Source organism: Alternaria arbusti (assembly GCF_024043155.1).
Source record: "Alternaria arbusti strain BMP 1465 chromosome Unknown scaffold_1, whole genome shotgun sequence".
Lineage (NCBI taxonomy): Eukaryota > Fungi > Ascomycota > Dothideomycetes > Pleosporales > Pleosporaceae > Alternaria > Alternaria arbusti.
The window spans coordinates 2,266,519-2,280,536 of NW_026249941.1; the positions used below are offsets into that span (position 1 = coordinate 2,266,519).

A 14,018-nucleotide genomic window follows, 5' to 3' on the forward strand; every position below is an offset into this window, starting at 1 on the left:
GCCCCTCTTGTTTACTAGGCGAATATGATCACGCTCGTTCACACTACACCATGAAACCTCTGCAATGTACAAAACTCAAATCATGACCAGCTCCTCTAGCATGGTACCCTAGCAGTCTAGGAGGCTGGAAGGACGCCACCTAGATCGATCCAAGGAGACTGGCTGCAATAAGCCGGCACTGTCCACAACGTCTTTTTGTACGACCCACCTTAGGCGGGGATACGCCGGGGACCACTACCGCAAGCCACGAAGCGCGACCCTTGTCAGATCAAGTCTACATGGATGTGGGCTGTTTGTGAAGTGTTGCAGGTATGGTGCATATTAAGCGCCCTCGATGTGAGCGAATTCACGCAGGCCGCATCTAACTGGCCAACGATACGCTGGGGAGGTGGCACGGTGAGATAGCTTGCGGACGGACCCACGATGCTACTAATTAGACGCAGCATGCTCTTTCGCGGGCTATATTACCTGTGATTTCAGTCGGAAACTAGTCTGGGGCAGCTGTAGGAACAAGGTCAGTGGACGGATGCTGCTCATGCTAAGCTGGAGCGTTCCCACCACATCACGCATCGCTGCCGACCCACATCGCAAATCAATCCCGGAACTTGTCTCTGCTCCCTGTCCGTGTACTCCAGAGACTAGTCGCGTAGCGTTGTGATGGGCGCTTAATGTTTGGCCGTGTGGCCTTGTCTTATCTGGCTCGAGCCACGTCGGCTCGTTGGTTGCAGCCCTCGAGCGCGCTAGGCCCCATACGTCACGGCCGCCAAGCTCTCTCCCACCACGATCCCCCAACGACCTCCCCAATCTGGCCGTGCTCGTTTCGACGCGTCTCTTTTCGCTTACCCTTCAACCCAGGCCCGTCGCAATAACGGCGACCTTTGCTGCCTAACCCGGGATTCTGGGTCTGAGCCAGCCAGCAGCTGCACGTTGTTTTGGCCCCTAACATCCTTCCCCTCCTCCGCACGGATACAGGCGATGCGATCAGCGTCTTGCTCGACACAACGAACTGTGCATGACGACATCAAATCAAAGAGGAAAGGATCGTGCGACAGACGTTCTGCCCCAGGCGCCACTCAGGTGACGCTCGTCCTATGCGAGTGACAGCCCTCATATGCGACGGGACGGGACCTTCTCACCCCATTATGGCTAGCCATCATCGCTCGGCCTCCATGCTCCATGCCGCGAAATAAAGGAAAAAGTCACCTGTGCCGGGCCGGACAGGGCCATCTCGACTGAGACATCCTGCTGCAATGCACATCAGTCGGGTCGCAGTTTGGGCCATTGCAACATTGGCATATCTTTGCAATCACCTCCACCTAGACTATACAGTCTGCATGTATTGCTGGAGATTGACGGCATACCTATACGAGCATCGCTTCATCCTCCATTGGTCAACTCATCAACCCAATAACATCATGAGAAAGGCCAAGCCTGTTTCCGCCCGGTCCAAAAATGGGTTGTCACTGACGAGTACCAGCCTGTTGTACCACTGCATCGAGTCTCGCCCACTGCAGTGCTCGAATATGCTTAGCCCACACAGCAACGCAGAATTTATCGCTTGAACTCAACAATGAACGACCAATTGTGCCGCGCACCCGCCGTGTTCCTGCAGTGAGCTGACCGGAAGATCCACGTGTAATCTAAGCAGTCAGCAATCTACCATGCGACCAGCCGCACCAAATTTACGGGAAGGAAGGTGCATCGGTTGGCAAGTTTGTAGAACATAAAGCGAGACCCAATATGCGTGGTTTACATGGGTCATACGGAGAAGATCACGGGGACCAAGTTCTCGAAACAATCCTACGAAGGAGCGTTTCATGGCCGAGCACTGACCGACCCATGTAGCTGATTGGACGTTCCGTTGTGACAACGCCAGAAGTCCACGCATTATATGGGTAAGAGGAACGTGGTTTGACACTGCCGCTCATGGCACACATTACCTGCTAGGCTGGCTGACGATCACGCCGGTGCAGTCTCGCAGCCTAGTGGCAAGAAGAGATTCCGCCTCCGTGGAAGAAACCCCAGCGACGTCAAAATCCATAGTCATCTGTGTCCCTGCTTATTGCGATACCACATAGAAGACAGCCGAATGCTGTTCGTGCAATCTGACGTTGCAAACCTTGGTACAGGTTACTGGAAAACCACACACATGGCACTGGATACATACTGGACGCAACACCACGCGGTTGCCATGCACGCACATTTCCTGGCGCTATGTTGTGCGAATCGCGTTCCCCAAAGCGCTAGACGGCGCTTCTAGGTTCCGAGTCGATCGGTAAGGCGTTAAAAAACCTGGAGTTGCCGCGATGCTTCCGCTGCCCGCGCGAGCCGCAAAACCCCTGCTAGCGATGTCTGGTGCCGCGTCCACAGTCCGCGATAGACGCCGCCTCGCTAGAGGTGTGTGCAGTGCAGCTAAAAACAACGTCGAATGGTGGGTGCTTTCAGCCCGCACATACGCTTCGTGTGAAGGTATGACATAGTTTGAAAATGAGAAGACGAACTCGGATAATCTTGCTCTCTTTCTCTACTCTTACTTTCTGTACTTGCCCGTCTCGTCATTTGGAAAGTGCGTGAGGTCACAGCTGGTCAGGCCCCCCTTTCCACTTCGGTCTTCAGCAAATTCTGTTCGCGCGTCGAGCAGGGGTATGGCGCTAACGGCTTCAATCGATCCGCCGGCTGCAGTGGAGCAGCTCAGGGCTTATGACAGTCTCCACCCACATACAGCGCCAGCCTGACTCTTGCAGTGGCCCTGAGTGTCGAAGCTACACAATACCCTGCAGAACCAGTGGAGCTATCAATAGGGAAGCTGTTCTCACCTTGGAAGCATGGTATTTTGCATAGGTCAGAAAATTCGGACTGCACTCTTCAGTATCAACTTGTCCACTTAATACAGGGCCCACTTTGAACATCGGTAAACCACACCTGTACCACACGATCTTTTTCGTTAGCTCAGCGTACTGTCTTCATGCTCGGGAATTGAAACGGAGAATTATATCACATATCTCCGGTATCCACTAGAAGCTCATCAGGGTTCTTCCAAGTATATGTACCAACCGTACGAATTTCCCAAGACGGTTTACTACGTTCGGGTACGGTATGCTTCTTCCCCGGCCAATGGCATCGAAGAACGCACGGACAGCGTACCAAATCAAGATGCAAGCCGAACCTTGGAACTATATGTGGTACTGTATTGCGACACTAATGTTATGCAAAACCCAGACCGAGTACCAGGAGGTAGGTACGCTTGTGATCCTACTGTAACTCTGGTGACTTGACAGATGGCCATCCACGATCGAAGAGGAAGGCGGCGAGCTAGATGCTGTTCGTAGCTAGTCCGCACATCTTGGGCGCGTGGAACACAAACTGCTCAACACCGGACAGAATTCCTCAATGTGAGGCTAAACCCTTTTCTGAGGATTACATGCCATTTACTAGACGCGGTAGGGGTATCGAGATATGTGCAGTCTAAGTATAACTTGGTCCGACGCGAAGCGGTGTTCGAAGGGTCCGTATCACTCCAAGCGCTTGATTCATGAATACCATCACCCTCACGATGCCGGACTAAATCCTCTAAGCATGTCCGCGAATGATGTTGGCGGCATCTCCGTTCATCTTCACAATCAGCCTCGCCGGGTTCGGGGTCCATCTTCAAACAGTTAGGACGCTTGGCATACCTACGGCCTTTCCCTTGCTTCGGCACTGTGGCAGGATGCCGTCCAATATTGTAGCCCCGTGTTTTGCGACGATTGCAGAAGCAGCCTTGTCGTTGAGCCTCAAATATCAAACAAGAATGATGAGAGATGCATATCGTCCGCGTCCCCCGGTCCCCTTTCTGCAATCTCACAACGGTGAGGCACAGCCAGATCGGTGCGGCAACTGGAAACTCCCGCAAGCGTTTGCTGTCCACAAACGGCCGATTCGCCGAGATCGTCGACTTAGTGGGCGCGAAGCTGCGCCGCCCGATCATAGCAAACGATGAACGCAAACAGAGCGCAGACAAGAACCCTCCGCGGGGGATAAGCCTGGATCTCCTCATCTCGCTTGCGGGGAAGCACAACCCTGACTTCCTGCCTGAAAATCGTACGAGCATCGAAAACACAAATGACTAGACGGCGATGTCGAGCTATGATGCTCGCAAGCTGCATTGCAGATGACAGCACATCCAGCAGACTGGTAGCGATCTCTCGGCGCTCAGACACGCTGTCACACCAATCGATACGAAATTCCGACCAACGACGCCGGCACGCGCATGTCCACGACTCCCGGCAGGATGCTTCTTGCAGGACAAATCTTACCGAGCTATACAAAGCGTTCCTTGTGGATAAAAAAATGCAGCGAAACGAAGCCGAGAGGTACGGAGACCAACACGAAGACCCTGCAGTCCAACAATCCAACTCAGGCAAGAGCAAATATGCGACAGCGGTCACACCCGGATCGACTCCGCCTTTGCGATTTGAGAAATGGCATCCTCCATCCCCCATCCTGCATATGCCCGTTGCCACAACGTGTGATGAACTGTGCCTTCTCGTGGCCATTGATTACGCGCCAGCCGCCCGCCGATCGGCATCACACCAGTGTTATCAGCAACCGCCATGCATTCAGCCCTATTTAGGCCGGTGGGATGAGACAAAAAGATGGATATTTGCATAATTCGAGCGGGATAGGTGAACGCATATTGGCCTGTCTAGGCAGGAGACATGCGAAACAGGAAAGTGACAAGTCGATTATACTTGCTAACACTGGTCTCGAATGGCGGTAAATTTACCCTCTCAACGGTTCAGCCGTTCGCGCTTAGACGCCGCGACCTGCGACGGCCCACGGCAGACAGGCCTCAGCAAGCAAGAAGGATGCCGGCATCCGAATCTCCCATGTCTGTAGGCTGTCTGCTCCCGTGCTGGATTGTCACTGTGACCGGTCCATGTGGGTAAAGATCAATTGTGCATGGTACTCGCACTTTTCCTACTGATTGGCTCGGAGGGCGAGACGATGTGCCCTTGGCGCCTTTCGGAGTGTATTCAATCAGGGCCGAAAAAAGAGGGGAGATGGGTCGAGAAGACTTCGTAGGATCATGAGGATGTGAAGGTAAGCTTCTGTGCCTCACGGGTGAGGCTGCTTTCTGGAAGCAGGTAAGACGCATCAGCTCTCCGCAGTGGCTGACGCAAAGTGCGACAATACTCCAGACACTACGCCGCCGATTATCGCTACGAGCTTTACCGCACATGTCTTCAGCCCGCGACATCAGGTCAATCGCTGAGGTCGTTCTTCGCGCTCCCCGAACGCCCGTGCGCCGGAAGCGCGCTTTCAGACCCCACGCTATTTGACATCAAACGTTGTTTCCCAGTATCACACCATATGACGCTTGATACTGGGGAAAACATGCTAGATACAGAAAAGTAGGTACTGCGACGCTGCCTAAGTCGACCATGAGCCACCATCGACGAGACATCAGCCGCTGGTAGAGCCACCGGCAGTATACAGTCGGTCGCCACCACAGTCAGGGTGATCCTTTGGTCTCAGCCGTATATGTGCGACGCAACAATGTGGTAAATAGGCCAAGGTGAGCCCATGGTTGATACTCCCACTGTATGTTCAAAGCGAGTCAGTAAGCCACCATTCGCGTCGCGAGTCTGTGTCGGCGCAAAACTAAGGTGACTAGCAGACGGCTGGTAGTGCCATGACGTGAAGCTCGTCTCTTATTCCCTAATCAAGCTCTCAGACACCATCAAAAAGCTCGCCCATGTGTATAGGACTTTGGGAGGAGCTAAGGAGTAGGCAGGTAGTAGCTTGATTCGCCTCTTCTTCCCCAAAAGACATAGATTGTGCGGTGAAACAACATAACCACCTACGTATCTCGTTCCTTGTACATGGGGTTTCCTAGCTTTACGCAGGAGCCTGCTTCTGGTACGATGTGCTTCTGTCATGCAGACAGGAGCCTTGGAAGTATCCAGCGGGTTAGACTACTGCACTGACTGCATAGCAAGATTAGAATGTAACATGTGAGTTCGTGACAAGCGAAAGGCCAGAGTGACCGAGACCAGCCATCACTGCGAGAGCATGCTTCACCGCCTGAATCTCTGTCTTTGATGACGGTGAGGTAGCTTTTCGAACGACCAGGGCCTGCACAGTGGCGGCCCGGTACAAGCGAGAGGTCTCGTTGCTTCCAATCACAACACCCAGGCTCCTTGCAGCTGTACAGTGAAGGACCATTCCGTGATGATACACTATATCTTTCATGCGTAACGTGTTACACCACAGTCTAGACACGATTATAGCATGCCTTGCAGATACCAATGGATGTTTCGTTGGTCATGGAAACCTTGACTTCAGGTACTGGCAGGCATATCTTACGGCCAAGTGACTCTACCTCATCACATACACCTCCGCTTGGTATTCGGCAGAAGCTGAGTTATTGCCAGGCAGCGAGAGTCAGTGACGATGCTCACCGGAATGCCTTGAGGCATTTGCGAAACTTCTGCTGGCGGCTGGGATCCCAAGGCTAGAATATCGTCTGGGAGACGCCTGTCCACTCAAACTTTACTTCGATGAAGGGCGCATGAGTCCAGGCATCGGTATTGTTAGAAGCGCTGGTCTTGCTTCGCCTGCATTCATCGTTGGTATCTTGAAGTGGGTGAGGAATCTAAGCCCCAGCACTGACGCTCGATGGGTTTCGCTGATCGCATGAACAATCAGAAAGACTTCGATATGGAACTGTCATGATGGGTATTGACGTATGTCGTTCTAAATATAATACATGTTCATCTACATATCGTACCTGCGCAAGCACCGAGATGCAGTGTTGAGGCGGTGCAGCACTGCCCTGCCTGTGCCGCATGCACGTCAACTACTACGCCGTATCATACTGCCGTGTTAATCGTCATTCGTGAATTGTTCGTCCTCTCTTCTTCACCTATCGCTTCTGCCAGTCGCCAATCTTTTGTTGGGTGCTTAGATGAAGTCTCCATCACCAAAGCCACCGAATGGATTCGGCGGTCGTCCACCTGCTCCGCCGAAACCACCAGGCCCTCCAAAGCCGCCCCCGCCTGGGAACATAGGACCTCTCCCTCTGTCCTCTCTGAGTGGATCGCCTGGTCCTAGAGGGTCGTAACGCGCCCCCGGAGGTGCTCTGGGATCATATCCACCCTGTCCGCCTTGACCGCGAAACAGCGGATCATCGAAGGTGGGATGCATCCCGCCGCCGCCAAAACCGCCGGGTCGTGGCAGCCCTCCTGCTAGGTGTGGCCGAAGGGGATCATTAGGTCCGAGACCCTGTGGATATAAATCGTCATGCCCAATGTTGATGGGGTTGTTACCGGGCATGCGACCGGGCTGTCTGTTCATGCCCAACTCGTCGTCAAAGCCAGGTATGGGTTCTGGTAGATGCCGCCCCGAGCCTGGCTGTGCGGCGAGAGGATCGTTGAAAGGGTATGGTCGTGCGGGCTCCGGTTCGGTGGGGGGCTGCCGTGGGTTTGCGGGTCCCCCTCGTTGTGGTTCTTGCCGATCCGCTGTAGGGGTGCGCTCCCGGTCGGTGTTGCCCTCCTCGTAGCCTGGCTTGTTCAGCCCGGGTGCCAGCTTCTGTATGACAGATATCTTGAGGAGCGAGCCGAGGTCGTTCAGCCTGCCTGGCGAGATGAACAGTTCTTGCACCTTCTCCGACACCTGCTCCGTTGATATATCTTCAGACACGCTGAATGGTAATTGTGATTCGGATATGTAGTCCTTGGTCGTGACTTCGAAATGTGTGGTCTTGTCATCGCCGAGCGCGAGAGCGTATACGACAGCTTTGCCTCCCAACCTATTGACCTTGACGAGGTACTCCATGGCTGATTGCGCGTGGGCGTATCTGAAAGCGTATGAGGATGACGCATTCCATTCCTTCGGTAACGACTCTGGGTTTTCGGCGTCTGCGTGCGCTTCTATAAGTTCCCGAGTTATGACGTGTAAAGGTAAGGGTGAATGAGATGGGTGCTTACCTATGCGCTCGTCTTCGCCCAGCCCGATCAGGCGGAAGCCAACAGCAAGCATGCCGGCGTGTACTGCTAGTGCGACGGCTGCGGTGCCATTCTTGAGCTGTGAAGATTCGCCTTTTGGTAGCGACGTTGCCATGAACAGCGCGAGCGAACCCGAGCTTAGCGGGTTGCCCGAAGTATTCTGGTGTACCATCTTTACGGATCCCGGGTGCGTTGTAGTCGTCGAAGTTTCGCGGAGTGGATGAAGGGATTCGTGAAGGTAGTTATAGCTCGTGTATGGTTTATAGAAGCGTAGTGGTGTGAAGAAGTTTCAAGGCCGATGGAAATAAATGCACTATGGTTGGAGTTCAGGCAGCGGCCAATGACGCGTGGGCGGGGCACGGGAACGCGCTAGAGCAATGCACGATATCTGTTCATGCACGATGCAAGCGCCAGATTCGATAATCTCTCTACTGTACTACTTGCATGACATCACTGTCGAGATCAAAGTTTCCGCAAAAAGCAAGTAATATTGCCGAGCCATGGGAATGCTCAGTATGCACCTATGCGTAAATCAAGACTATCGTGCTACTCCAAAGGCATGTGCGCCAACCCGTGGGGAATAATGTGGGACCAAATACGCCAGAGGCAATGCAAGAAGAAGAATAAGAGGCTTAAAGGAAAGTGCATCGGGCCATGTGGTGGGATATCTATTCCGGCAAATCCTGTGAGTTGCTTGCTGCGAGTTCGTTCGGTTCAAGAAGGCTGCAGTCAACGTTAGCAGGTATCAAAAGGCAGTACACTAACGGACAACATACGAGTACTGTTTGTACAGTGTACCCTCGCCTCCCTTCTCCAAGTCCACGTTGAACACATAGTAGTTGCCTTCACTGGTAACTACCATAACCTGAGGACCGTTATTATTCAGCGCTACCACATTCCTCACAGGTCCCGTGGAAGAGCTTGTCGGAGAGCGTGGTATCTTGACCCACGCAAAGTCGCGCGAGGGCTCCCAGATCTCTGCTACAGCGCTGGGTAAGTATCCGCCGACGGTAGCGGCGAAGGACTTTCCAACGGTCTGCGATGTGCGTCGAATCAAGCTCCCAAAAGTGGGATTGATGGGTTTCCGCTCCGGAGTCGATACATCTGCTATGCTGGCACCGAATTCATCCGCTGTCTCTTGGCTCGTTCGACTTCCGCTACGTGCATGGGACGCGCCCATGGGCTTGCTAGGCCCAGAAGATACGCTATTACTTCTGCTGTTGGGCGCTCCTAAGCGGAAGATGTGGACAGTCTCGGTCGCCGACGATACACTAAGCAAGGTCGATGTCGAGTTGAAAGACATGCTGTATATCCTGGCCGGGATGGAGCCTCTCCGGAACTGGTACAGCTTCTGCGCATCGGGTATGGAGAAGACGCGGATGATGGTGCCCTTTTCCGATGCCGTCGCTAGCAGGGTACCATCGCTGTTCAGCGCAATGCAAGAGAGTGGAGAGTTGTGCGCCTCAATCACGTTGACTGCCTCCATCTTCGTAGCATCGTATATAAGGACTTCTCCGCTTGTGGGTGCGATGTGATCGGCTTTGGGCGGCGCGTGCGAAGGCGGCTGGAAGGTAGCGGGTGCGGCTTTGGTGGGTAGCGGATACACAAGGTAGTTGTTCTCGGACGATGCTGAGAGAGCGCATATCGCTATGCCAGTCAGTATGTGTGAAGTGCTGCTTCTTGCGACGTACCATTAGGATTAGGCGACGTCTTCTCCGTCTTGAGCATCTGCAGGTTGCTTATATCGTAGATGTAGAGTTCCGACTCGAGCACGACGACGATGCGTTTCCTGTTCATGCGCATGGCGAGGATGGCCGTCCGGAATGTCATCTCACATATGGTCGAGTGCCTCTTGTGCTTGTCAGTGCGTGCCTGGCCAGAGTCGCCTGTCCGACGAACCTTGGTGTTTTGTATGCGCAGCACGCGTGGCGACAGCGTGAGGGCTACCAGCGACGTGGAGAAGAGCATCTCGAGGCTGGAGACATCTCCCTCGCGCGACTCGGACTGCTTGTTAAACGGGTCGGTGGTGTATATGCGGTAGCCATTGGGCGTGCCTGTGCGATTAGGTTAGTATATATTGGGCGGGTAGCAGACAGGGCGCATACCGACGCCTAGATGGCTGTGGTCCTGGTTGAAGGTTACGAAATTCATCGCTGGAGTCTGGCGTTGGCTGCGTGGTTCCGGGTGCTGCGAGGGCTGGGGACTATCCGCGTGATAGCTCGGTGCAGCTGTTGGCCGCCGTTCGCGGGGGTCCAAGCCCTACAAGCGGGTGCGCAAAGGTAATCGCAGGCCCGAGCGATTGCGATGCCGATAGCGATGCGTGTATACGCCGGTGCAAGTGATAGAAAAAGATAGCCTGCGCCTGGTCGTAGGTTGCAGCTACCGCCGTCTGACGATGGTTCACGCGCCCATGCAGGGATGCCGACGTCAGCTTAGCCCCGCGTAGTGGCTGGTGCTCCAAAAAGCATTCCTCTCCCAAGACCATGGCCACCCCATCGTGAAGACCTGAACATGGCCAAAGACGCCAAGATGCGCTCCAAGAAGGCTGCTGCAAAGCGCAAGGGTAACCAGAAATCCCTGCGCGAGAGAAGAGATGTGGATATCATGAACGTGAGGTCCCCAGCCTCTTCCGCCCATAGCATCCTCGTAGCCACTGGACTAATATCAATGTCAGACGAATGACAGCAGCATTGTGTCCAAGAGAAGCGTATCGAAACTCTATCTCAGCAATGAGCCTGACTTTTATGAGCCTTTTGTACCAAAGTTCGTTCGACGCAGTACGTCACTTCGATACCACCTGCACCTGAGACATGGACTGATGCCCTTCAGATCCGTTGATTAATCGCGGGTATTGGCTACGAATGCATGCTATTGAACAAGTAGTCCGTCGTTTTCTCGAAGAAGAGAACGGAAAGCCCAAGATTGTGGTGAACCTAGGATGTGGATAGTGAGTAAGACATCCGTCGTCTCGACTCTAACACAGTGAGAAGCTACTAAGTCCGGAAAGTGATCCCTTGCCTTTCCAGTTTTGGCACAGGTATCCGGCCCTCACGCAATCATCTACATTCGTCGACGTCGACTATCCACAATTGATGCAACGCAAGAGAGATACCATGCTTAGCAATGGTCTTCTTCGAGACGCCTTGCTCAGGACCAAACTCCGTCAGTCCGAACAGCCTGTATATCTTCGTAGCGACAGCTACATGGCTCTGGGATGCGATCTGAAAGACCTTGCCGCACTCGAACGACTTCTGCGGGCCGAATTCGATGTCCCCTCGTCTTCAATCCTGTTCGTCGCCGAAGTGTCTGTGACCTACATGCCGCTAAAGGACTCTGATGCTCTCATACAGTGGGCTAGTACTATCGAAGACGGTATGCAGATTCGTCAAACCCTGCCCATAAGCTATGCTAACATCTGTAGCTCGCTTCTGCATACTAGGTATTCATTCCTTCATGTGTATGTACCAGTTCGCTTATACTGACTTCATACTGCATAGAACAGTACCTTCCGCAAGGCCCAGCTCATCCCTTTGCCAAGACAATGCTGTCTCACTTCGACAAGCTACAAGCATCAATCAACGCGGTTAAGTTGCATTCATCACTTAACCAGCAAGCCGCTCGTTTCCGTAATGCAGGATGGCCCACAATAACCATGGCCCGCAATCTGTGGGATCTATGGTCTGATGATAGCTTTACCCCTCCCACCCTTAGACGCGGGCTGAATGCAGTGGAGCCGTTTGACGAGTGGGAAGAGTTTGCGCTCTTTGGGGGTCATTACTTCCTACTCGTCGCTTCAAATGCAGAGCAAAGTGGACCGACTGAGTTAGCCTATGGCGAGGCAACAGCCACCACAGGGTGCAGGAAAGCCGCTGATACGGGAAGTGTTACCCTTCACACCTTGAAATTATCGGGTGGTGGTGCCGTGACGCCACGTCGTTTCACAGCAGCTTTCGCTTTCGACAAGGACTCTGTGGCCTTCCACGGAGGTCAAGGGACGCAAGCCCGTCTCGCCGATATGGACACATTGACGCGGGAGGATCATAACGGGGATCGTACCATCCAGCCTTGTGGCTTGCTGCCTGCTGCCCGCGTATGCCATACTATCACATCAATGCGCAACGGTGAAGCGTTGTTGGTCGGAGGCCGCGGATCGCCCACCCAGGCTTATGCAGATTGCTGGCTCTTCAACCAGGGAGCTTGGGCCAAAGTGGACGACCTGATGCCAGCCCGGTACCGCCATTCTGCTGTTTCTGTTGTACTAGGAAGTGGGGAATCACAGATCCATGGCGTCTTTGTCTTTGGTGGCAAAGCCAGTGACGGCACAGTACTCGATGCCGAACACTACTGTGCCTTATGGACTGCCAACGGCGGATGGAACAGCATTCCCGTCGACGGACCGCGCCCGTCTGCACGCTTCGCCGCCGCGATGTCCACGATCGATTTTGCTCAAGATTGGGGGTTGCTGACAGGTGGACAAGACGAGAGCGGCGTGGTCGTACAAGACGCGGTGTGGGAGTGGTCCATTTCCGCCACACCAACACCTAGGCTCAACTTTAAGGACCGCACCAATGACGTTCGCAGCAGCTTGGAGAACTCTGCATACGCGCGTATAGGTGCCAGTCTAGTTCCCTGGAACGATTCTCTGCTGTTGATTGGAGGTGTTTCAAAGAAGCATATCCACTCTCTATCAGACGACTTCCTGCTCTTAACATGCAAGGGCACGACCATCGAGGTGGAGCATCCCAGTATGCAGGCCTTGCCGCCAACGACATGGCCTTTGCTAGTGGGTGTAGGGGCCGTTTCAACCTCTCGAGGCGAGATTGTGCTTGCAGGAGGAGGGGCAGTCTGTTTCTCAATGGGAAGTTACTGGAATGAAGACCCGATCGTCATCCTTCCTGACAATGCGCAAGGGGCCAAGTCGTGGCGTCGCGCTGTGCCGAGTCAGATCAGCGGCACAGCAGGCACAGCAGGCACAGCAGGCACAACACAAGCGAACGCGACTGGAACAGGACCCAAAGGTCGGCGACAGAAAGGTGGTGTGGAGAAGAGACCTACTACTACTGCACGTACTACCGAGATCGCAAGGGTGCAGATTCAGTCGTCAGATGACTTTGCGAAGCTGGCGGCTACGTCAAAACCGGCCATCATCGAAGGCCTCGATATCGGCCCGTGCACAGACCTTTGGACACTTGACTATCTGAAAGAAAAGCTTGGTCCAGAGAGAGAACTTGTCATTCATGAATGCACATCAGATCGTATGACGTTCAAGGACAAAAACTTCTCATACGTGAAGAAATCAGTGGCAGATTTCCTAGACGGTATCGCAGAAGGGTCTCACGAATATCTTCGTGCTATATCTTCAAGCCAGCCAAACAAGCTGCCCACCAAACTCGAAGATGACTTTCCGACTATATCCGATGACTTCCGCGTACCAGACGTATGCAATCTAGTCGAGGAAAATTACCACAGCTCGCCCCTTCGCATCTCAGGGCCCGTGACCTTATGGCTACACTACGATGTTCTATCCAACATTCTGTGTCAAGTCCGCGGTTCAAAAACGCTATTTCTCTACCCACCTACCGATGTTTCTCTATTAGGCTTCCCTCCTGGGGGCTCGTCTTCCAATATTGATGTCCTGACGTCCAAAGACCAAAGGCTTCGGCGCACTCATCCGCACATTGCTTCACTCAAGCCTGGTGATGTCTTATTCATACCACCCATGTGGAGTCATACAGCTACGCCGGAAGATGGCGTGAGCGTGGCAGTCAATGTGTTCTGGAAGGGCTTGGAGAAAGGATACGCGGCTGGGAAAGACGTATATGGTAACAGGGACCTGCAAGCATATGAGAATGGGAGAAGAGATGTGGAGAAGATTGTCAGAGCATTCAAGGATCTACCAGTCGACGTCTCCAAGTTTTATCTGGAGAGACTGGCTGGTGAGATTCTGGAGCGGTCGGATAAGCTTGGAGAGAAGAGGAAGGAAGTCATGAAGGAGCACCAACAGTAGATAGTATATATGCTTTGATTCAA

At 53.5% G+C, this 14,018-nt stretch overlaps 3 protein-coding genes across 3 annotated transcripts; 1 reads left to right on the top strand and 2 right to left on the bottom strand.

Annotated features, from left to right (window-relative positions):
• Nucleotides 1-6,945: 6,945 nt before the first annotated feature.
• Nucleotides 6,946-8,160, bottom strand: J4E86_000820 (uncharacterized protein; the record flags this gene model as incomplete). The annotated part of the gene is made up of 2 exons (XM_051441393.1): nt 6,946-7,913; nt 7,971-8,160. 2 exons carry the CDS (start codon nt 8,158-8,160, stop codon nt 6,946-6,948), a joined length of 1,158 nt encoding a protein of 385 aa, XP_051307564.1.
• A 588-nt stretch (nt 8,161-8,748) lies between these two features.
• On the bottom strand, nt 8,749-10,139 carry ATG18 (autophagy protein; the record flags this gene model as incomplete). The annotated part of the gene is made up of 4 exons (XM_051441394.1): nt 8,749-9,635; nt 9,680-9,839; nt 9,888-10,042; nt 10,094-10,139. 4 exons carry the CDS (start codon nt 10,137-10,139, stop codon nt 8,749-8,751), a joined length of 1,248 nt encoding a protein of 415 aa, XP_051307565.1.
• Nucleotides 10,140-10,499: 360 nt separating this feature from the next.
• On the top strand, nt 10,500-13,995 carry J4E86_000822 (uncharacterized protein; the record flags this gene model as incomplete). Its single annotated transcript, XM_051441395.1, has 4 exons — nt 10,500-10,598; nt 11,015-11,360; nt 11,410-11,427; nt 11,486-13,995. The coding sequence occupies 4 exons, from the start codon at nt 10,500-10,502 to the stop codon at nt 13,993-13,995; spliced, it is 2,973 nt and encodes a 990-aa protein (XP_051307566.1).
• Between the last annotated feature and the right edge of the window lie 23 nt (nt 13,996-14,018).